Consider the following 24,568-nt stretch of genomic DNA (forward strand, 5'->3'; position numbering starts at 1 on the left):
AATAACAACAGCCAAAGTAATAATATTGGAAATATTAATATTTCCAATGGAATAATAATAATAATAATGGAAAGTTAAGTGCTCTAAAGATTTCAAAGTTCTCAGGCTCATTTCACTCTAGTTTTGAAGAGAGTTACAATAACTGACTTTATGATGTGAAGCAAATTGTCTGTCTGTACTATGAATTTCTAAATACAATCACAGAACATATATTGTGCTTAAAGCTCAGCTTTTCAAAAGAAAGTCAATGAAGTTGCCTCAGAAGTGCCTAGTGAGCAGCGCTGCCTCACTCTGAGTCAGATCTTTCTAGCACGGTTGATGATGATATTCATTGTGGATATCCTACAACTTCTCAGTGAGTCTGTATGGATAAAATCATTTTCATAAATATTAAACCACTTTGATTTTCCCCCTAAACTGTCCTTTTGACTGATGCTATATGTAGTGATATTTTGTTTATGTTTTAACAAATAAAGCTTGCCTGGAGATCAAAGTGCAGAGTTAAGCCACTAGAGGCCAGGCAGTGGTGGCACAACCCCTTTAATCTCAGGACATGGGGGACAGTTGGATCTCTGTTAGTTCAAGGTCACTCTGGGCTACATGAAATTGATACAGGTTAAAAGGAAACAGCTCACACAAAGGTAATCCCAGCACTAGGGAGGTGGAGACAGGAGTGACATGACTGGGTGGAGAGAGGAATGTAAGATGGGAGGAGACATAAGCTCGGTGCAGTCTGAGCAGCAGTCGGTCTGAGGACAGGATCACCCTTTTGGTCTGAGCACTGGAACTGGAGAGATGGCTCAGAGGTTAAGAGCACTGACTGCTCTTCCAGAACTCCCGAGTTCAATTCCCAGAAACCCACATGGTGGTTCACAACCATCTGTAATGAGATCTGGCGCCCTCTTCTGGCCTGCAGCCGTACATGGAGGCTGAACACTGTGTATATAATAAATAAATCTTTAAAAAAAAAAAAAAAAGAACTCTCTAGTGGTTGGCCACTTTGCTTCTGCTCTTTCAGCTTTCACCCCTAGTATCTGACTCCAAGTTTTTATTATTAAGAACAATTAGAACTCATGCTACAGTTATACAAACAATGAAAGGCAAGTCCATGGTGTCTCAGTTCAAAACCAAGAAGGACAACATACTATACTGTGTAGTTCCTGTCTTCTTTACAATTTAAATATTTACAGAGGAAAGCCTGCTCCACTTAATTACATATTTAACAAAGTTATTAAGTTTTGATCCTTAAAACATATAGCATCTCTGATCACCCTTCATGATAGTCACAAATAATACAAAATATCTCTGGGTGACTCTAAACGAATGAAAGACCTGTATGACAAGAGATTTAAATCTTTGAAGAAAGAAATTGAAGAAGACAACAGAAAATGGAAAGATTTCCCATGCTCTTGGGTAGGTAGAATTAACATAGTAAAAATTGCAATCTTACCAAAAGCAATCTATAGATTCAATGCAATGTCCAACAAAATTCTGCACAGAGCTCAAAAGAACAATACTCAACTTCATATGGGGAAAAAAAACAGGATTGCCAAAACATTCCTGTATGGTTGGAGGTATCCCCAGCCCTAACTTCAAACTCTACTATAGAGCTACAGAAATGAAAACAGCCTGGTATTGGCGTAAAAACAGACAGAAGGAGCAATGGAATTGAATCGAAGATCCAGATATCAATCCGCACATCTACAAACACCTGATTTTTGACAAAGAAGCTAAAAATACAAAATGGAAAAAAGAAAACATCTTCAACAAATGGTCTTGGCATAACTGGATGCCAACAAGTGGAAAAATGCAAATAGATCCATATCTATTGCCATGCACAAAACTCAAGTCCAAATGGATCAAAGATCTCAACATAAAACTAACCACACTGCACAGTGAACCTCAGAGAAGAGAAAGTGGGAAGTACACTTGAATGTACTGGCACAGGAGACCACTTCCTAAATATAACCCCAGTAGCACAGACTCTGAGAGAAACAATTAATAAATGGGAGCTTCTGAAACTGAAAAGCTTCTATAAAGCCAAGGACATGGTCAATAAGACAAAACAGCAGTCTATAGAATGGGAAAAGATCTTCACCAACCCCACATCAGACAGAGGACTGATCTCCAAAATATACAAAGAGCTCAAGAAATTGGTCATAAAAAGAACAAATAATCCAATAAAAAAAATGGAGTACAGACCTAAACAGAGAACTCTCAACAGAGGAATCTAAAATGGATGAAAGACACTTAAGGAAATGTTTAACATACTTAGGCATTAGAGAAATGCAAATCAAAACAACTCTGAGATTCCATCTTACACCTGTAAGAATGGCCAAGATCAAAACACTGATGACAGCTTATGCTGAAGAGGATGAGGAGTAAAGAAAATACTCCTTCATTGCTGGTGGGAGTGCAAACTTATACAGTTCCTTTGGAAATCAGTATGGTAATTTCTCAGAAAATTAGGAAACAATCTACCTCAAGACATGGCAATATCACTTTTGGGTATATACCCAAAGGATGCTCAATCATACCACATGGACATTTATGCAACTATGTTCAAATTAGTGTTATAATAACCAGAACCTGGAAACAATGTAGATGGCCTGCAATCAAAGAATGGATAAAGAAAAGTCAATACATTTACACAATGAAGCACTATATAGTGGTAGAAAAAAAAATGACATATTGAAATTTGCAGGCAAATGGATGGATCTAGAGAAAAAACATCTGAAGTGAGGTAACTCAGACCCAGAGAGACAATGTAACATGTACTCACTCACAAGTGGCTTTTAGACATAAAGCAAAGAAAAAAACAACCTACAATTCACAACCTCAGAGAACCTAGACAACAAAGAGGGCCCTATGAAAGACATACATGGATCGACAAAGGAAGGAGAAAACAACAAGATCTCTTAAATAAATTGGGAGTGTGGGGGGTCACAGGAGAGGGTAGAAGGGGAATGGGGTGGAAGGGACAGGAGTAGAGAAAATTGTACAGTGCAAAAAAATAAAAAAAATACAGCATCATCCCAGCAGAGGCAGAAAATGCGTTTGGTAAAAATCAAAATATCTTCATTATAAAAATGCTCAAAAAATAAAGTATGGTAAGAATTTACTCAACACATTAAATACTATTATAAGCCCACAGCCAACATCATCTCAAATTGGAGAAGATTGAAAGTGTTTCTTCTAACATCTGGAACAAGGGTTTCATATTTTTACCATTCTTATTTAGTACAGTGGAAGTTTTAGCCAGGCAATTAAGTTAGAGAAATAAATAAAGGTTACCCAAATAGAAGAGGAAAAGTCAGATGGTTTCAGTTTGCAGGCAATGACTGAAAAATTCAATGAGCTTCACCAGTTAACCCACAGAAACGAAGAGACTTTTAAAGATACTAAAAACAAACTAATTGTAATAAATAGAAATCAAGAAAATAATCACACCAATAATAACAATAGCTACAAAAAATGCCTGGGATAAATTTAATCAAATACCAGACTTCTATAACAAAATTTTGAAATTCTGAAGAAATTAAATAAGAAACTAAAATACAGGGCTTGTTGGTCATCAGCGTCCTTCCAGGTTCAGTGAGAGGCCCTGTCTCGAAGGAGTAAAGTGGAGAGTGACAGAGGAAGACACTGAGCATCTTCCACTGGACTATATGCATGCACTTATATGTGTGCATGGATACACACACACACACACACACACACATCTGACCATAAAATCAACATTTCTTGTCTTTCCCTGTATTGTAAAGTTGTGGTATATAACCAGGGTAAGCTGGAATAACAACATACACAGATGAATGGAACACAATATAGAATCCAAATATAAGTCCATATATGTATAGGAAGTTGGTTTTTGACCAAAGTATCAAATATTAAAAATGTATTGAATTTTAAAAGTCTCTTCAGTAAACGTTGCTGAGAAAACTGGATATCTGTGCACAGAAAGAGGTCAGATACCAATGTTTCAGAACATATGAGATCAAACACCTAAAACTACTAGAAGAAAAATGGGGCGATGCTTTAAGATATCAGGATAGGCGATACTTTTTTTTATAATAAGATTCCCACAGCACAACAACACAAGCAAAATCAGCCCAATGAAATCACACTGAGCCAAGAGACATCTGCAAGCAGGTGTGACGGTCAACACAGCAAAGCATACCTGTGAAATGGGAGAAAGTATCTGTAAACCTGTTGTCCAAAAGCAGTGTTTTCAGAAGATATGGGCAACTGAAACCTCTCAATATTGAGAAAAACAAATGCAATGCAATCTCAAAATGGCAAATTATATGAATAGGTATTTCTCAAAAGACATACAAAGGGCCAGCAAGTAAAAATTACTCAACATCACTACAGGAGGGACAGATCAAAATCGCAAGGATATTTCATCACACACAGTGACATGACTATTAGCATAAACACAAACACACAAACGCAGCTGAATGTGGAAAGGACTCTCACGCACTGCTAGTGGGAATCTAAATTAGTACATCCATTAAGTAAAACGGCACAGAAGTTCATCATAAGAACAAAGATACAAACAGCAACTCTGTGGCTGGGCGGACACCCAATTGTACTCTCATGTTTACTGCAACATCATTCTCAGTAGCCAAGACGCAGATTTGATGGATGAGTGACATAGAAAATAGGGCATACTCATGCAAATGAAAAAAGGTTTGATCATAAAAGAAGACTGTGACATGTGCTTACCTTGACATGTGTATCTGGAGGAAATAACGTTAAACAAAATAACCCATATACAGGAAGACATATGTATTGATATATATATATATATATATGAGATGTCATATATATGATATATATCATGTTCCCATGCATATGTGGAAGCTAAAAAATGCTGATTTCTTAGAAATGAGTCACTACAGGCTAGGCAATGGAGGGAGAAAACGGGAAAAATGAACTTAGAGGGAATATGACCTACTGTTCTAGAGCATGGTAAGGTGACTATAATTTACAGTAATCTATTAATGTATCTTCTACAGGACTAAAAGAGAGGAATTCAAAGTTTTTCAAAACAAAGAAATGATAATGCAAATGGCAATTAACCTGATTTAATCAAATATCCATCATATATGTATATTAAAATTATATACCACTGTCCATAAATATGCAGGCTTTATATCAATAAAAAATTAAAAATAGACATGGGCACAATTTGTCCTCTCCTAACTAGGGTCTACAGATATTACCATGTATCCATTCAGATGGGATTTCTTTGCAGAAAATAATTTCATTCCATAAATACATATGGCAAACAACAGAGTTATAGTGCAGCAAGAATGAGGAATTGTGGTGGCTAATCTTCATTGTCTACTTAATTATCTTGAGATTTGCCAAGGTACTCAGTAAAACACGTTTCTGAGTATGTCTCTGAGAGATTTTCCAGAGAAAAATAACTAAGGGGAAGAAACAATCTTGACTATGGGCAGCAACACCCAGTAACCCAGGCACTGACAGAATAAAGGTGAAGAGGGCAAGATCCCACCAGCAAAGACATCCCGGCTCTGTTTCTTGACCTCTGAGATGAGCGGCTTTGTTCTGTCAGGCTCTGCCTCTCCTCATCTCAAAGCGACATGGCTAAGGGACTGCAGACTGAAGCCTGAATCAGTCTTTAACTTGTTCCTCTCAGTTGTTTGTCGCTGGAACAGGAGATCTAGACCACAGTCCCCAGGAAGAGACTGTTAACTTAATCCTTCTTATTCTTTGCAAACTAGCTACAGAAGAACTAGGGATTCTAAAGAACGTGTGTGAAGGTGTACTCACCTGCAGGAAAAAGTTCCAGGGCTTAGGTATACCATACTTCCCTGGAAAGACAGCATCTATGTACCAGGCCACAATGCCATACAGAAAAGCAGTAAATAAAAACATTCCTATTATATGAGCCAAAGTTAAGTCATCATCGGCATTTATTTTTGTAGCGATGTTGTACCACTGAGCACCATGCCCTGAAACAAAATGAAAGACAGTTATTTCAGATGTCCAACAATGGCTGAAGCAAACATGTACAAGGCATGTAGGTCCTCGGGTTCACAGATAAACACAAGGTAAACCAGGAATGTTAAAATGCAGTATTGACTCTTCAAAGAAGCAGATATATAACCTATTTTTCTCCCAAAAAGCTAGGAATGGAAATGGTTAATAGCATGGTGCCCTATCGCTATCTCTATGGCTAGCCCACACTGGCTCCCTCAGACCCTTATCTTGAGACTATTTATCTCAGTCAATTTATAGCACTCTCTTCCCCCAGACCCGTATCAGGAGCATTGTCTGCTTTCTTAGTTAACCTACAGAAACTATCCTGGAATATGGAAGATGTCACTTGTACTTTACAACAGTTTCAATGTAGTCATATCTTAAGCTTTTTATGAACAGGGAATTGAGTTCATTATTATCAGGAAATTTTATTCCAAATTTGCTGTGCTTAAATTGGCCTAAAATAAACTAGCCAGGGTCAGATTTTTGAAGTTTGAACCAACATTGGCTACTGAGTCTTGTTGAACCAGACTTCCATCTTGCCTCTTGCATATCAACATTGTGCTGGCCACAGTGTTTGTAGAAACCCCCACCATTCCCAGCTGCTTTGAGATTAAATAACAGCATTTTGGAGACACATGCTGTTGAGTTGTTATTTGGTGATACCCTTACATTTAGGTTGCCCAGGAGGAAAAGGAAGCAAACAGTAATGGAAGGAGACTTCTAGCCAAGTCCAACTAAAAGTTACAGGGATGTAAACAATCACACAAAATCATAGAACCATTAATACAAATATCTGTGTTGCAAGACAGCAGTACCCCAGTTCCCTAAGGCAAATCATCATGACAACAACCAAGAATACATATAAACTTCTACTCGTCAGTAAGAAGAAACAAGGTTCAGCTTCTGTTTTCCAGGCTAGCATGTAGGAGATTGGAAGTTACTGCTGGGTAAAAGTAAAAGCTGCACTGACAAACACAAGAAAAATGAAAATATGAGACAGCACACTCCTTAAAGTGAATAACTAGTAACAGGTTCCAAAGATATCAAAGTGTGTGATATGCCAGATGAAGAATTCAATAGAATGATTTTAAAAGAGGCTAATGAATATAGATAGTCAAATGAATTAAGGAAGATAATTCAAAATATAAATGAGAAATGTAGTAAAAACTCGCAATTTTGAAACAGAATTCATGAGAAACCTTTAAAATTAGAAGCTCTGTAAATCAAGCATAAAAGCCTCAACAGACAGATCAGTCAGAAGAAAGAGTACCAGACTTTGAAATACTACATTCTAGAAAAATAAAGAAACAACAAAAACAAAACACAAGATCTCCAAGACATCAGCAAATGACCGAATATCTGTCTAATCAGCATTCCCAGGGGAGAAGGGCTACAGGTTGAGGATACGGAAGGTCTGGTCAATGAAATAATACCACAAAGCATCCAAATGTTGGTAAAAATGTAGACTTTTTAAGGTACAGGAAGCACTTAGAACAGCAAAAATAAATTACACTCCTCCAGAGTAACCTCTCTGAAATGCTTTACAGTTAGATCTTTGAAAATCCAGGACAAATAGAGAATATATTAAAACATGCACGAGAGAAGGACCAAGTAACACACAGAGAGAAACTACCTGGAGTAAAAGTAGGTTTCTTGGAGGAAACACTAGAAGACGGAGGGGACAGAATGATGGAAATATGGAAGAACTAGCAGCAATCCCACTCAGGGGTGTGGATACAAACTGAAGTGCAGGTGACACCTGCACACCTTTGTTTGCTGAGAAACAACTAATAATATACAAAATATGAAATAAGTTAGACGCCTGTCACAAGGCAAAGGGATAAGGAACATGGTGGACATGCACAGTAGAATATTATTCAGAAATAAAGAAGAATGAAATCTTCATTTGCAGTAAATTGGGTAGAGCTAGAAGTTATCTTGTTAAGTAAAATGAGCCAGACACAAGTGTAAAAGCAATATATTTTGTAATACATGGGAACAGTGAAAAAAGATGACCTGAAAGTTAAAAAAAAAAAAAAAAAAAAAAAAGCTACAAGATAGTAAGAACTATGCAACAGGAAGAACTGAGATAGGATAGAAATCAATGACCATCAAATCATGATACATGAAAGTATAGAAATATCACAATCCTATTGATTTATATAAATAATATATAATAGAAATTAAAATAAAAACAAAACAGAAAAGTTGAAAGATACGCAAAGAGACTATGTGGTGGTTTGAATGAGAATGGCCCCAGAGGCTCACATTTGAATGCCTGGTCCCCATTGGTGGAACTGACTGGGAAGAGTTAGGGGATGTGGCCCTGCTGGATGAGGTGTGTCACAGAGGTGAGCTCTGAGGCTTCCAAGGCCTCCCATCATCTTGAGTGTGCCTGCCTTCTGCTTGCAGCTTTAGGATGTGAGCTCTCATCCTACCGTCATGCCTTTGCTCTGCCCTCACGGGCCCTAACCCTCAGAAACCGTCATCCCAGAGAATGCTTCCTTTTGTGAGTTGTCTTGGTCATGGTGTTTTAGCTTAGCAGTAAAAGCCTAAGACAGGCTGTATCTGTAAAGAGCAAGAACAATAAAAGTTCAGCAAAGAAACATCTAAGCATGTATGTTTTCACTGTGTACCTTACCAAATATTTAAAGGATAATTAACGAGAAAACAGATGAATGAAATAATTCCTATGTCAATATATAAGGTCAGCATTATGACAATATACCAAAATTAAACAAAGACATCACAAAAAGAATCATAGAAACTTCTCTGGTTAAAACACAAAGCCCATTGTACTAACAATAACAAAGAATGAAAACACAATACCACTTACCATCATTCTAAATAAAGCTAAACACTTAAGCATATTCTTTGATAGACCACAACCCTATCTGGATTTTTCTCAGTGGGATAAATTCATCTATGGAAAAGCTAAAATCGCATTAGTGGTGGAACACTGACACCTTTCAGTGTGACAAGCTTCTGTTGTCTGGGGTGACAAAATTATCACCTAGAAGAGACATATATATGCATATGCACACAAACATAAATACCTAATATATTACTTGTAATACTGTTTATGTAATTTTTAGTTCTCATGTACATGCATATTTATGTCCACAGTAAGTACATACATAATACACACAACACAATGCTTTATGATAAAGCCTGTATGAGAGACCACTCGAACACACTTGACCCATGCTCTCCCCCACCCCTGTATGTCCGGTCCTTTCCTTCCAGGTTGCAAATTAATGAAGGCGCTACCACCAGGAGGAGACTTACCTTTCATTTCCATCTTGCATATTAAGTCAGCCCCGAAAGCTAGCGCTGTGTTTGTGATGAGGCTGAGAGCCAGCTTCCCCCCGAGGCTTGTCTGACTATACGTCTGAGCTATGATTAAGTAAGGGAAAAATGTGAGAAAGTGGAGGAAACCGGCAATAGAAGAGGCCACAGACGCTGCAAAGGGAGAAGGAAAAGATGGTTAGTTGACACAAGCTGCAGCAGCTAGAAACAAAGAGGGGGGGCTCTTTCAGCCACCCCCACATCACCTGCATCTTGCACTGTGCCTAGTGCACAGAAGGGGCCCCATAGAGACTCTGACTTAAATGAATAGTATGAGAAGATGTGTTCCTGAAACCGACCCAGTGGCACCTGAAACAGGGAGCTTCCAAACGAGAGTCCCTCTCAGTCAGCTCTTAGGATGTCTCATGGAAGGCACCTCTGACTCACCTCTATCAAAGAGTGTGCTGATCATGAAGCCAAGTAACACCGAGGAGATGGCAAAACACAGGAAATAGAATGCAATGAACAGCGGGTCACTATGTTGAAAGACTCTCTCGTGTGTAATCTGATGACATAATTAGAAAGCTGGTTTAATCCCAAGTGAAGTGATGAGGGAAAAAAAAGGCACCAAAGTAAAGGAAAATACTGAGGGCTGGCCCCAGTGAAGTGAGTCATGCTACTCAGAGATTTTGAAGGCATTGCCTACAGAAGGGACAGTCACCTAGTCTCTTTTTCACCTTCTGATCGACTAGACCTTTTGAACGTCCACAGTGGAGTCAGGGCAAAACGCATTTACTCTTCTTTAGCAAACTAATACACTGCCCACACCTCCACTTCTCTTCCTCCCTCTGAAAGCGGTGATGTGCTGTGTATATGTGGATACTTGCCTTGAGAAATAAAATTCCACACAGCAAACAGATGATAATCAAATACATCAACAAGAAGGTGACGAAATACGAGAACCAGAGCATAGCATTACTGAGTCCTACCATGAGCTGGTATTCCTGAAGGAGAAGCAACATAAGCCAGGTGTCATGAAAAACACATTTCAAAATGCCTCCACACATAAATTACCTCCATGGCTTGAATCTCACATTCCCGTTTACAGACAAAGAAAACCAGGCCTCACAATAGCCAAATGACCTACTTAAAACTTTGTACCTAATGAGAGGTGTAATTTCTACCCAGAATTCTGGGTGCAGAATTTGTTGTTTTCTCCTAAGACTTAGCAAGTTTTGATTCTGAGATAAAAAAAAAAAAAACCTTTAAAAACTAAAAATTAAAAACCAAGTGCACACCTTTGATCCCAATACTGGGGAGGCATAGGCTGGCAGATCTCTGAGTTTGAGGCTAACCTGGTCTACAGAGTGAGTTTCAGGACAGCCAGGACTACACAGAGAAACCCTGTCTCGAAAAAACAGATAAGCAAGATTAATCTTCTTTTCATTATATCCTGCTTCTAGGAAATAATAAACTCAGAAGGTAAATACATTTCAATTCCATTGTAGATTTGAGCAGGGCTAGGCCAACTATGACCCGTGAGTTGATTACCATCTTAAATTTTTATAAATAAAGTCTTATGGGCATGAAGCCACATTTATTCAGGTCAACACTGACTAGAGCTGCTCCATCCTACAGTGTCCGGGGCCTAGAGAGATGGTCCGGTTGTTAAGAGCTGGGCTTCTAGTGTCGTGAGAGAACACCCAACCAAACACAGCTTAGGGAAGAAAAGGGTTGATTTCAGCTAACGACTCTTGTCGGAGCCCATGTGGGTCCAACATAGATTCCCTAACCCGGCTGAAACGGAGTCGTGAGGAATAAAACCGACACAGCTTACAAGGTCATCTTGGAAAAGGCCAGAATGACTCTTTATTCTCGGAACCTCTTATATCTCCATTCAGTGGGGGAAAACACATTAGGCTGTCTCCAAGGCAACCAGGTGCCTGGGCTTAGGTCACGTCTGCATCTAGCAGTCAGGTAGGCCATGAATTAGCATCTCTATAAGACATCCTCTTAGTTACAAAAGGAAGGAAGCACCGAACCTCTGAAACTCTTGAGTCATCAGCTTTAGCCAACATCTCTCCTCAGGTAATCCACATTCTAACAAAAGAAACTAGGAGCAGCACATCCTGACTTTTGTTAAGGAGGCGACAGCTTGTCTGCAGAGCTATGTGCCTAGCTCAGACCAGGCTAATGGCTACTGTGCCAAACCGAAATATGGGCCCACAGACTCTCAGATTATACTTCCATCACTGAGGGAATTCAGAGAGAGGACTGGAGGAAAGAGCTGATGCAGAGTCCTTGGGGGTGCTGGTGTAGAATATTTTAAGATGTGTTACATTTGTTAACACCTAATAATCTAATAAAGACCCGAACAACCAATAGCGAGCCAGGAGAAAGGCTACGCGGGGCTGGCAGGCAGAGAGAGTAAATAAGGGAAATCTGGGAGGAAAAGGAGGAGGAGCAAGAGAACAAGAGGAGGAGGACAATGGGGGCCAGCCACTAGCCGCCAAGCCACCCAACCAGCCACAGACAGACATGAAAAAGGAAAAGGCTCAGAGGCAGATGGCAGTTGAGATAATTTAAGATAAGAAGAAGGAGCTAGAAACAAGCCAAGCTAGTCAGGCATTTATGAGAAAGAATATGACTCCCTGTGTTTTATTTGGGAGCTGGGTGGCAGGCCCCTCAAAAGTCCTAAAAAGTAGAATAAAAAATAACAAACTACAGAGTGCTACTTGTTGGCTTGTTGCCATTGCTTGCACAGCCTGCTTTCTTATACAGCTCAGGACTACCTGTCCACAGGTGGCACCACCCACAATGGGCTGGGCCCTCCCCCATCAATCATGAAAATGCCCCACAGATTTGCCTATAGGCCAATCTTATGGAGGCATTTTCTCAGATGGGAGTCCCTCTTCCCAAACAATTTTAGCTTGTGTCAAGTAATACACACACACACACACACACACACACAGAGAGAGAGAGAGAGAGAGACAGAGAGAGAGAGAGACAGGGACAGAGACAGACAGAGACAGAGAGACAGAGAGCCAACCAGCACATTGCTCTTGCAGAGGACCCAGAGACCCAGCTTCAGTTCTGGCACCCTCATAATGCTGGAACCACCTGCAACTCCAATTCCAGGGATCTTACACCCTGTCTGGCCTTTGCTGGAAACAGGCATGCTCGTGTGTACAAACATGTAGGAAAAAATAAAGCCAGTTTCAGATCAGAAGCTAAACTGAGGCAACAGCATTACGACTCATTCTGGAGGACTCCCTGTTCCTGCCTCCTCCAGCTGCCTCTGTGTGTCTTTTCCCTAGGCCAGTGACAAAGGAAAAACTTAAGACAATTCAGTTTGGCAGTTTATTTGATGAAAGAATGGTTCATAAAAAGGGGGTAGAGTCACCAAGCTCTGCTAGCCATGGATGCAGGCAGCATTATGGGACACCGACATAGAGAATGCCTGGGTGTGACAACTGCTCAGCCAGCCACTGCCTTCTTTTTCTGCAGGTCCAGCAAGACCCCAGCCCATGGAGCAGTGCTGCCCATGGTGGGCAGGTCTTTCCATCTCAGCTGGCCTAATCCAGATAGCCCTTCACAGGACCACCCAGAGATCCCTTGCTAGGCGATTCGGATCCTTTCGAGGGATAGCATTGACTGTCAAGCAGCATTAGGAACAGAATGCTGCATAGAGAGGTGGCTTTGGAAACACATTTAGTCATAGTGTGGAATTTATAATGTCAGATCCTTTGGGTGACTCTCTATGACTTCTTTACGTTTGAGAGTTTGAAAAAAAAAATACATGCTCAAAATCTATAAAGTCTAGAATTCCCAAGGTCTAAAATCCTGAAAGATGAAAGTGTAATATAACAAAAATACAATGCTAGAAAAAATATCTAGAAACATCTTTAAAGACATTATTCATGATAATTATAAAGGAGGCTATGTATTTGGGAAGCACAAAAATGAGAAGTTGACTTTTAGGACGTGAGAGACCAGGATTCAATTGTCCTACAATTGTGTTTAGTTTTGCTGAACTTACGGTTAGAGTGGGAGTCTCCCATGAGAGAATGCTCTGAACATCGGGTGGACGCCCCCATATAAGAAATACTTACAGACTGTTGTGGTGCACCCTGATAAGGGTGAACGAGAAAGCAGTTTCCCACCTAGGTATAAGGACCAATCTGAACTGTCAAACCAGTTGGACTGAGAAGTAGACTAGCGGAGTGCACTCTGGGTAGGTATGTGGGTTGTCTCTAGAGACAATGTGATCATTTGATTCATGATACAACAACATTATTGGAAAAGGATGGCAGGTAGAGGCCTCCTCCTCCCCAACTCCCTTTCTCTCCTGGGATGTGAGCTGCTTTGTTTCACCACAGCACCACAGTTCCCCCTCATTCCACACGAAGAAACCACAGCTGTGAAACTAGGAACCAAAATAAACCACCCTGTCCTTGTTTCTGTCACGTTGATGAGAAAAGTAAGCACACACCAGGTTAGAGGAGCCAGGGTGGGTTCTGGCAGTGTTTCAGCCAATAGCCTGCGCTCATCACTGCCTACAAATAACCACAGCTCTGGATTTAGTCCACATGTGCAGTGAAAACCATGCTGGCACTCTTTATGCAAGGACAAGAAGGAAAGAGCAAGGTGAACTTGGGAGAGGAGTCTACCCAGTGCTCAGCTAATTGCCAGTAACTGCCTCGCTGACTGGAGTGGGCACTGAAGCAGAGCCCAGCAGCTGCCTGTGGGGAGAAACAGAGTAAGCCCAGAGAGGGCAGCGCAGCTGGGGTTTCAGAGAAGGCAGAGGTTAGCAGGGTACGTGCTCCAGACACCTTTAGATGGTGCTCCCAGCATCTCCATCTTACAACCCATGACAATATACCCCAGGCCAGGCCAGCAGCAACACAGGCAAGGTTGAGGTGGCGGGGGGGGGGGTCCAGTTCCCTAGCCAGGTTAAATCATAACTATAATAACCACAGTCAAAAGAAGGTACTATTATGGTGTTTATGTTAGTAGTGTGTCCAATGTAGTAGGCCTAGACCTGGATTCTCAACCTAAATACTCCCGAGAAAATCTTCTGTGTCGAACATCGTCCTGTGTCTTTAGGCATATCAAGGTTTCTCGACTTTGATGCTGACAGTTCAGTTTCTCATTACAGGACAATATGTTGGGTACTGTAGGATATTCGACAGTATCCATGATTTCTTCCAACCCACTGGAGGTAATATCTATCTTAGTTGTGAAAATTCCCTCCTTTGCCAAGTGACCAATGAAGCAAAACTGCCACAAACCGAGAACCAAAGCTTTAGAATAAATTCTACTGCCATTCTGCCTATCAAAAGACTATAAAGTAGTAGCTGAATGTGAGGGCATATGCTTATAATCCCAGAAATTAGGGGACAGAATCAGGAGGATTGTGAGTTAGTGGCCATCCTGGGCTGTAGAGAATGTGTAAAAGCCTGTCTTTAAAAAAATCAAAATTTGGGACTATAATTCAATGAAAGAGTATTACCCTGGAATATGCAAGGCCCCAAGTTCCATCCTTAGCACTGAAAATAAGAGTGAGAGAAGGTCTCAAAGGATACCTAAGTGTGCCTCAAAATAAAACAAAAATCCAGGAATGCAAGATTATCAAGTTCCCAATAAAGTAAACACTGCAATGTCTGGAATTCAATTAAAAATTACCATGTTTCACACACAGCCTCCAGGGTGACTGTGTCGCGTGTGTCTTCTGGTGTTCAGGTTCTTTTCTGGTTACTTCTCTTTGGTGTAAGTGGGTTACACAACTTGTTTCAGTCAGTGGGATGTGCCAAGAGTGAACTCTTGTGCCTGGAATTACACTGGACCCCATAAAGGAGGCTGCTGCACTTGAGTTTTTCAGTTGCTCTGGCCAACATCAAGTCCTGTGATTCTGAGAAGGAGCTGAATTCTGCTCACAGCCATAGAGCTAAGAAGTGAATCTCCCCCTCTGGAGCCTCAGACAGGAGAAGAACCTTGGCTGAAACAAGACAGGGACAGCCCAGGATGAAGAACGGGGGTCATGTGTTAAGTTGCGGAGGTCTTATATGGCAAAGGAGAAATAGGACTGCTCATGAGAAAATGGGTGAACTGGAAACCATGAGATAAAGACATTATGCCTTATTACAAGTTTAATAAAATGCAATGAATAAGGAGTAAATTGCATATAGGCACACTAACAGCAGCAGCATCAAATAAAGTGAAGGAGGAAGTTTCAAAGTGCAATTATCCAGTGTAACATAATTATTATCCGGTATAACATAATTATTATCCAGTATAATTGCAGTCACAAGGGTTCGCTGCTGTTGCCACATTCCATCTGTTAAAACAACTTGTATAGATTACAACTGAGCAGAATATGAATGAGTCACTATTGCACAATTCTATTTATGTTCCAAAAGTGAGCTAACACTAGCATGAGCTTCCACACTTTAAAATATCACTAGCCTTTGGGATAGAGACATCACAATGATTTGAAAGGGACAGGAGCACAAACTGGATTTTGTTAATTGTTTTTGTTTTGCTTTGTTTTAATGAAGGCATAAAGTTGGGTGGGTATAAAAGAGGCTGTGGATCTGGAAGATAGGGAGGTATAATTATAACCAAAGTATGATGCATGAAATTCTCAAAGAATATTTTTTTAATTTTATTTTGTTTAAGACATGGTCTCCCTATGTACACCAGGGTGGCCTTGAATTCACAGTGATCCACCTATCTCTGTATCTCAAGTGCTGAGATTAAAGCTGTGTACCACCCATACCTAGCAATGAAAATAGTTTTAATTAAATAAAACAAAATTAATAGTAACTTAACTAATTAAACTGGATAGTTTGAGTCTCTGTGACAGGAAGAACAAACCGGCTGTTTGACTGATAGTTAAAAATACATTTGAAAAAGATTGTTCCCCAGCTAGGGAAGGAGAAAGGCTTTTACAGTGAGAGAAAAAATTAAAGGGCCATTCAAAGTGAGCCGTTCTCACTGAGGGCAAGGGATGGACATGAAGTAACATGAGGGACAGACAGCAGCTGGCAAAACTGAAGAGAGTCTGCTGGCATAGCCAGATGGTGACACACTAACAAAAGCTTGAACAGCTAGAAGACGGCATTGCCAGAAATGGAAGAGGCAGAGGAGCCATGAGGGGACGGGAAGAAACAGGGCTTACATTCATTCCCACATGTAACACCCAAGGGAAAAAGACTGGCTTGCTCAGTGTGCACTGACGTGGTCATGGTCGTGATTGTCTCCGTTTCAGAGATGAAGCACAGAGGAGTGAGACAGCGGCAGGAATGGTGGAGATTGACGGGATGCGTTGTGCTACACTCGTAAAGCTCAGGTTTCCAGCATGGAAGATTGGGGCCTCGTGATTCACTCCCTTAGCCAAGGAAGAAGAGGATGATGAATGCCCTCATGAAATCTGTCTCTATTAAACCCAAGTATCACTGCTCATTTGGGAATCAACAGACTTACTCAGCTGGACATCATTTGATAGCTCCAAGGGTCTCAACAAGAACCTGATGCATGGGAAAATCCTTGAAAGATAAATTTCAAAAGTCTGCAGTCAATCATGTACATGTGCACGCCCACTGAATTCTACTTCCTGATCAGCTCCACACATTAATCTCTGTCTGTACATTCACTAACCCAACTTAGGGCAGTCTCCCCCTGCCTTTCCCCGGGTCAGAATCACCTTCAATTTACCTTTTTACCTTTAATCTTGCCTTGCCGTAATAGCCAAGCTTTGTCAGTAGATAATGACCCATGAACCAATCAATCTCATGTGCCATTTCTGTACATCCTGAGACCTAAGAACGCTTTTTGCATTTTTAAGTGAGTAAAAAGAAGCAGAAAAGAATGTGCAATGGTGATGCATACAAACTAGAATACTCACCATCTTTGGCTTTCCCTTCAAGTCAGCCAGGCCTCCACACCTCTCTCCACAGCTGCTCTTTCCAGAGGCAACACTGATAGGCTCACCACCAGGCCAGTTTCAAACCCTCCCTCTGGTAGTGTCTACCTACTGAACCGCTTTATTCTCCACTGCTCAGAACGAGCAAAACCATCTCTGTACTTCAAGAATAACTTTTTCCCATGGCTACTGTGAATAGAGCAGCAATGAACACGGAAAAGCACGTATCTCTGTAGTTGGACATAGAGCCCTTTGGGTGGTAGAGTGAGATCTTGTGGCAGATCCAAATTCTGAGGAACCTCCATGCTGATTTCCATAGCGGAGGCACCAGTTTGCATTCCCCCAGCAATGATTAAGTGTTCTCCTTTCCCCACAAACATGGCAAAATTTGTTTCCATTAGTTTTTTGTGTTTTTTTTTTTATCTTAGCCACTCTAACAGGGATAAGATGAATTCTCAAAGTAGTTCTAACTGAATTTCACTGGATAGTTAAGAATATTGAACTTTTTAAAAAATGTGTTTTAGTCATTTATATTTCATCTTTTGAAAATTTTGCTTAGTTCCACGCTCTGCTTTTTTTAAAAAAAAATCAGGCAGTTTTCTTGATGTTTAGTTTTTTGCATTTTTTAACATATTCTAGACACTAACCCTCTCTCTAATGTCCAGCTGGTAAACACCTACTTGGATGATTGACATTTCACATACTAACTTACATCAATACGAGACTTTGAACAATGTGTAAGCAAAGAGTCTGTCTTCTCTTTTCTAAACTACCATTTGTACGATGATTGTAGACCGTTCTAGACACTTTAAAAATAATATCTCATTTAACTACCGCACTAACTACAAAAGCAGCTATTACAGTCTTTAGTTTACGTCTAGAGAAACAGAGGATGATCACAGAGTGAGTTACTGATAAAGCCAGGTTTTAAACAAAGCCACCAAGTCCTTGGAACATAGGAGGTAATTAGTAAGGAAGCATTAAACAAATTAATGGACAGATAAGTGCTTTAACAGCTTTCTGACTTTGTAGCCACAATTGTTGATAACACTGTCTTGATTTACTTCATACTGAAAACCATCTCAAAGAAGACCACAGGATCAACAGTTAAAGTATATTTTAAGTTATCTAATTCAAGACCTTGTCTAATTTCTTTGTTGCTCATCTCATCCCACAGATAATTTGGGGGCATTAATATTTGACTTCTTTATATAATGTTTTCTCTCATTTAGACAAATCAAGAATTTATTTCTAAAAATAAAAAACACAGAAAACTCATTGATGGCACCATGCACACTCCAGCCAGCCCATATCTGCATGCTGTTTCCATAGGATATTCATTAGCAGAGAAAAGCGTGCATAAAAACCCTCTGCACATACCTGTTCTACTGCCCCACAATACTACAAATAAAATGAAATTACCTTTAATCGTTTTTCCTTTTCCATCATAATGGTCCCAACAATGACAAGTGCCATTTGAGTAAATGTAAATAAAATTGTCCACGGAAACATGGATATGAAAGACCACAAGAATTTGTCCTGGGTGAAAGCAGGGTATGGGAATCTGTTCGCACGAATGGTGGCGTTAGCAAACATGTCTTCAGCCGCTCTGCCACTATGATACACCATGATGGCCTTATCTAAAGAATGTTGTACAACAAGAAATCCTTCTCTGATGTATCCTAAACAAACAAAGAAACAACAAAAAAAAACAAAGACCGTTAATTTCAAGGTATTACCATATGGCCAGGGAGATGACAGTAGCAATTCAGATAATGCAAAACTCTTTTTTTCCCATTATTTACATAGAGCGGCGAGCTGTTCTCGAACCCAGGACCTCGGGAACAGCGGTCGGCGCTCTTAGCCTCTGAGCCACCTGTGCGGCTGCTAATGCAAAACTCTTAACAAAGCAATTTTACAAATACCTATTGTGATTTGAGACACATGAAATCTTACTGCTGTCCTCAAAATTAAAATAGTGCATGAAAATAATACTATAACTTTATGTAGATCTTTATCAACCATGATAATTTAAAAATATTAAACAAAACTATTCCTATGCCTGTGTCCTTCCAAAATTCATATGCTGAAATCTAATACTTGGTATATTTTTAAAAGGTAAGACCTGTCAGAAGTGACTGAGTTCTAAGTATTCCACCCACACGGACTGCTCTGAAAAAGGAAGGGAGGGAGTGGTCTAGTGGTCTAATCCTTCCCCTGCTTCTCCCTCTCCTCTGTGATGCAACAACCACCAGTCTTCCCTCCAAGGATGGAGCAAAAAGCTGCCACTTGGAAAGCACACAGCAAGCCCTGACCAGAGACCTAGTCTGTGGCCGCTGGGAGCTTGGACTTCCTAGCTTCCAGAACTGTGAGAAACAACCTGCTATTATAAGCATCGTGGCATTTTGCTATGCCACCCTGGAACTGGCTAAGATAATTCTACACACTGAGGTATGTCATTGGAAGGAAATTCTAAACAAGAAGTAAATCCCATTCACAATACATCAGAAGGAGTAAAGTCAACACAAATAAACATCCAAGGAGAGGAAGAGCTTACAAACACTGGGGAGATAAAGGCAACACACCTAAATGAAAAGATGTCTATTTTGGGGCTTGGAAAATGAATACTATTTAAAGGTCATGTCTAAGGAGACTAGATAAACATCTATGTGGAACCTCAAAGGACCAACAAACAACCAAAGCAATCTACAGAAAAAAGATCAAAGCTGGAGCCTTTATATGCATTGATTTTAAAACTCATTACAATGATAGTGTAACCAAAAAGTGTATATCATAGACTATGTGTAGAGTCATAGACAATAATGTAGTCATAGTTAATAACACTGTAGTGTGCACTTTAAAACACCATTAAAGGTAGACATCAGGCTTGACATCCACCTGTAAAGTTCATGGATTGCACATGGTGGCACACACCTTTAATCCCAGCACTTGGAAAACTGAGGTGATGTGTATCTCTGTGAGTTCAAGGACAGTTTGGTCTACACAAGTTCTAGGCCAGCCAGAAACTAAAACCCAAACCAAAACTAAAACCTCTTGTAACAAATTCTGCTCTGCCCCTCTCACCCACCACCATTCTCAGCCTCTCTGAGGCAGCTGCTGTTTGGATATGGTCTGCTGCTTCATGGGCTTCATTTGTCGAAGACTGGGGTCCCATTGTGGTAATGCGGAGGGAGCCACATGGGGATGACCAGGTCATGACTGACGTCGGGACAGCCTCATGATTTCATGGAGTAGACAAGTCTGGGGGTGTGAATTAATTCCTGTAAGCCTCAATTATAAAGTGAGTAAGCCTGGCTCCTCACTGCCCCTTGGCCCCTTGGTCGCATGCACGCCCTTTCAGCATTTAAAACTTTCTGCTTCTCCACTATGTTGCTGTGCAGCTGGGAGGAGACAAAAACAGGAAGGAATGCTGTGGCCATGCTGCTTAACCAATCCAGTCACCAGAACAGCAATCCAGATACGCATCACTCAGGCTCACGGTAGTCATGGTGACACAAAACAGATGAGCATCAAAGTCCTAAGAACTGGTGTCACAGCACTTTGGTGATGATAGAGCTTACGACTCTTTTCTTAATCTTTATCAGATTAAAAAACATGACCCAATGTGTTTAACACATAACAGAATCTAAGCAAAAACAAACAAACAACCAAACAGAAAAGCAGGCCAAGTTACAAAAGCAGAAGAAATGTCAAATTTCAATTTAAAATATTAACTTACTAGAGATGTCCATTTGCAACTTACATTTGTCTGGTTTTTCTTTTCTTTCTTTCTTGTTTTAAAAGCTTTTATTTTTTAAAATGGAAAAAAGAAACTCTTTTCAAAAGTACCTTTTCAGTCTGGAGATAGTGGTACATACCTGTAATCCTAACACTTGGGAGGGTCAGGCAGGAAGATCATCCCAAGGCTAAAGACAGCCTATGCTACATAATGAGCTTAAGGCTAGCCTGGGCTACTGTAGGCAGAGACTGCTCATTTGTTTCCCAGCCACCAAGACCAGAAAAATAACACAGAAACTATATTAATTACAACACTGTTTGGCCAATGACTCTAGCAAATTCCTAGCTAGCTCTTATATCTTAAATTAACCCATTTCTATTAACCTGTGTATTTCCACTAGGCGTGGCTTGCCGGTAACCGTATGTTATTCCTTCAGCAGCTACATGGCATCTCTCTGACTCCACCTATTCTCTATATTTCTGTTCAGATTTCCCACCTGGCTTTACTCTACTAAGCCACTGGCTGAAACAGCTTCTTTAATAACCAACGGTCATAAAACATATTCACAGCACACAGAGTGAAATCCCACGTCAGGCTACATAGTCAGATTCTACCTAAAAAAGTCAATAACCATGATGATAAATGGTCCATCTATCATTATTAGATCATGTCTATATTTTTGATGAAACTACTTTTATTCCAACAATATCATGGCATTTCCTATTATGTTCTTCTCAAAGAAAACATTTAGGATGCAATGTATTGATTTTAAGAGACTAGACTCATTCTAAACTTATAGTTAGAAAAATATTTTAAGTGTTTTTGATAAAATAATCTTTTATCTTTCATAATCTTTCAACTCTAAAGTGACAATTGCTCAAATCTTTACAGAGATCTACATATATTTTCTATAGTTTTAATTCTATATACACACCAGAGTTTGTGATTATTTTAATAGCCACATCAACCTGTCAAGCTGACACATTATTTGGGGGTGGAGGAGGTGGGTAAGACGATGTATGTGTGCGTGTGTGTGCACGAGTGCATGCACCCATGCGTGAGTGTGCAGAAGTCAGAGGTTCACTTCTCTGCCTCACTTATTTGAGACAGGGTCTCTCAGTCAATCTGTAGCACCTCGCTTTGGCTATGACTGCTGACCAGCAAGCCTCGGTGGCTTGCCTGTCTCCACATCTCCAGCACTGGGGACATGAGTACACCCATGCCAGCCTTTCCATAAGTGATGAGATCCGGACTTGGAACCTCATACTTGTGCACCAAAACAAGAACTCTACCCACTGATCATCTCCACAACCCAGTCTGATACATTCTGAACAATGTACTTGTTTGGATGACTTTTACTCTTTCGATTTTACTGATAATAGTAAAATCACACGTAGTTTTTGTCTCCTATTGAATAATTGAAAAATATTCTCAGGACCTGATATTTAACACAAAGGTCTTACTGGTGTTACTTTTTTTCTTCTTTCCAGGTAATTTGTATCACAAATTTAAATTTATCATCATGACCTGATAAAAAGCTGATATTCATCAACATAAATATACAAGATATATATGTTTGTGGAACATACATATATATATATGTTTATATAGAGGGATGTCTATATATGTACACATATATTGAGCCAAGAAAGGCACAAGTTATCCACTAAAATGATATAAATGCACAGAAACAAGAAAATTAATTTGAGAAATAAAGAAAATAGTATCAAATTTTATGTTTGTTAATAAAAATAAGATTTAAACCACAATAAATTATAATGAATAATGACTGCTCATACACAGTAAAAATAAAGTGCATTTAAGGATCTGCTAACTAACCAGGGTCCCCCCCATCGTGTTCAAGTAAGTTCCGGGGTCCTAGAGAAGGCACGGGTGGGAAGAGAGTCGATGTGTTCCAGTCCTTTGCTCGCCAGTCCTTAGATGGACGAAAGGGATTAATAGGATTATAGAGACGACCAAAGCGCAAATTATATTTTACCTAGAATGAGAGTCAAAGACAAACATGTTAAACCAGTGAGTCTTGAAAACCAAAGATTAGCAGTGATAGGTAAATTTTGTTTCTTAATTAAATATGTTTGTTTTGGGGACAGAAAACCAACAGAATCATTGTGGCATGGAACAACTAATACACTGCAAAGCTATAACCACAGCTGAAGTGCAAAATAAATCCCACAGATCCTCTCTATCATCTCCATATGCGACAAGGGTGCGGGAGTCATCACCGCGACTCTTCGTTTCTAGTCCCACCTTTGTTCTGCCTGCTGAGTGAGAAAAAAACAAAACAAAACAAAACAAAACCCTAGAGAGCCTGGGAAAATGGCTCAGAGGTTAAGAACACTTGTTGATCTTGTAGAGGACCCGGGTTTAGTTCTCAGTACCCATGTGGCAGCTCACAACCATCCATAACTCTAATTTGAGGGGGCCTACTGCCCTCTTCTGACCTTTGGGGTAACAGATATACATGCTGTGTACATATATGTATGCAAGCAAAACATTCATACACATAAAAGGGATTAAATAAATATAAAAATATTTTTCAGAATCTACTAGAGGGGCTGGGGGCTGGTTCAGTCAGTAAAGTACTTGTTTCACAAGCATGATTAACTGAGTTCATATCTCCATAATCTATATAAAAAGCTAGGTGTGAAAAAAAAAAAGCTAGGTGTGGCAGAATGAGCCTGTGGGCACAGCACTGAGGATATTGAGACAAGAGAATTCCTAAGGCTTGTAAGCCAGACAGTCCAGCTGAATAGCAAATTCTGGGTTAAGTGAGAGACCCTGCCTCAAAAACTGGGGTATAGAAGCAACTGAGGAAGACACCCAACGTCAGCCCCTCACCTCCATATGTATGCACACATGCATGTACATAGACACACATAAGCACATATTTATAAAGTTACATGCTGCTCTCTCCCCCCCACCTCTCCTCTCTCTCTCACATACACACACATACACGCAACACACACACTCACACAAATCTACTAGAATGCCACCATCGAGATGGGAGAAATGAAACAGAGTACATGAATAGATAAAAGACAAGACCCAGATTATATTGCCTCGAAGAGTCACCTCACTTTTAAGAACACACAGAAACAAAAGTGCAGGGATGAGAAAAAGACACTGTAGACAAATGTATACCAGAAAAGAGCATGCTTAGATTCAGATATACCTAAATCAAAAGATGTAGAAAGAGCATACAGTGTGCACACTGATGCATACCTGTAGCCCCGTACTTGAGAACTGAGGCCGGAGGATCAGAAGTTCAAGGCCATTCTCATGCATATAGTGAGGCCCTGACTAAAAAAAAAATGTAAAAAGAGATAGACATTGGACAATTATAAATGTATTAATGTGTCAAGAGAATAAAATAACTGTAAATACTTATCCAGGCAATATCTGAGGTTCCATGGATCCATGTGCACATGAGTACACTAACGAGAAGTCACAGATTATACTGCAATTGTGGCTGAGGACTTCAATAACTCCATTTTCAACAATGGACTGATTACTCAGTCAGAAAATCAGTAAGTAAGCACGCTAGCCTTCAACAAAACATTGAACAAGTAAACTGAATGGAC

The 24,568-nt window shown here is 40.0% G+C and overlaps 1 protein-coding gene across 1 annotated transcript in view; it reads right to left on the reverse strand.

The window, feature by feature from the left end:
• LOC130880341 (phospholipid-transporting ATPase ABCA3-like) overlaps nt 1-24,568 on the reverse strand; it is a 105,187-nt gene that overhangs the window by 70,906 nt on the left and 9,713 nt on the right. Inside the window, exons 5-10 of the mRNA XM_057779329.1 lie at nt 22,806-22,965; nt 18,650-18,909; nt 10,191-10,307; nt 9,751-9,868; nt 9,304-9,477; nt 5,803-5,984 (exon numbers count right to left, since the gene is read on the reverse strand). Of these exons, the coding sequence (XP_057635312.1) occupies nt 5,803-5,984; nt 9,304-9,477; nt 9,751-9,868; nt 10,191-10,307; nt 18,650-18,909; nt 22,806-22,965 (1,011 nt within the window). The remainder of the gene's footprint in view (nt 1-5,802; nt 5,985-9,303; nt 9,478-9,750; nt 9,869-10,190; nt 10,308-18,649; nt 18,910-22,805; nt 22,966-24,568) is intronic.

This window comes from Chionomys nivalis, chromosome 8, assembly GCF_950005125.1.
Source record: "Chionomys nivalis chromosome 8, mChiNiv1.1, whole genome shotgun sequence".
NCBI classification, from domain to species: Eukaryota; Metazoa; Chordata; class Mammalia; order Rodentia; family Cricetidae; genus Chionomys; species Chionomys nivalis.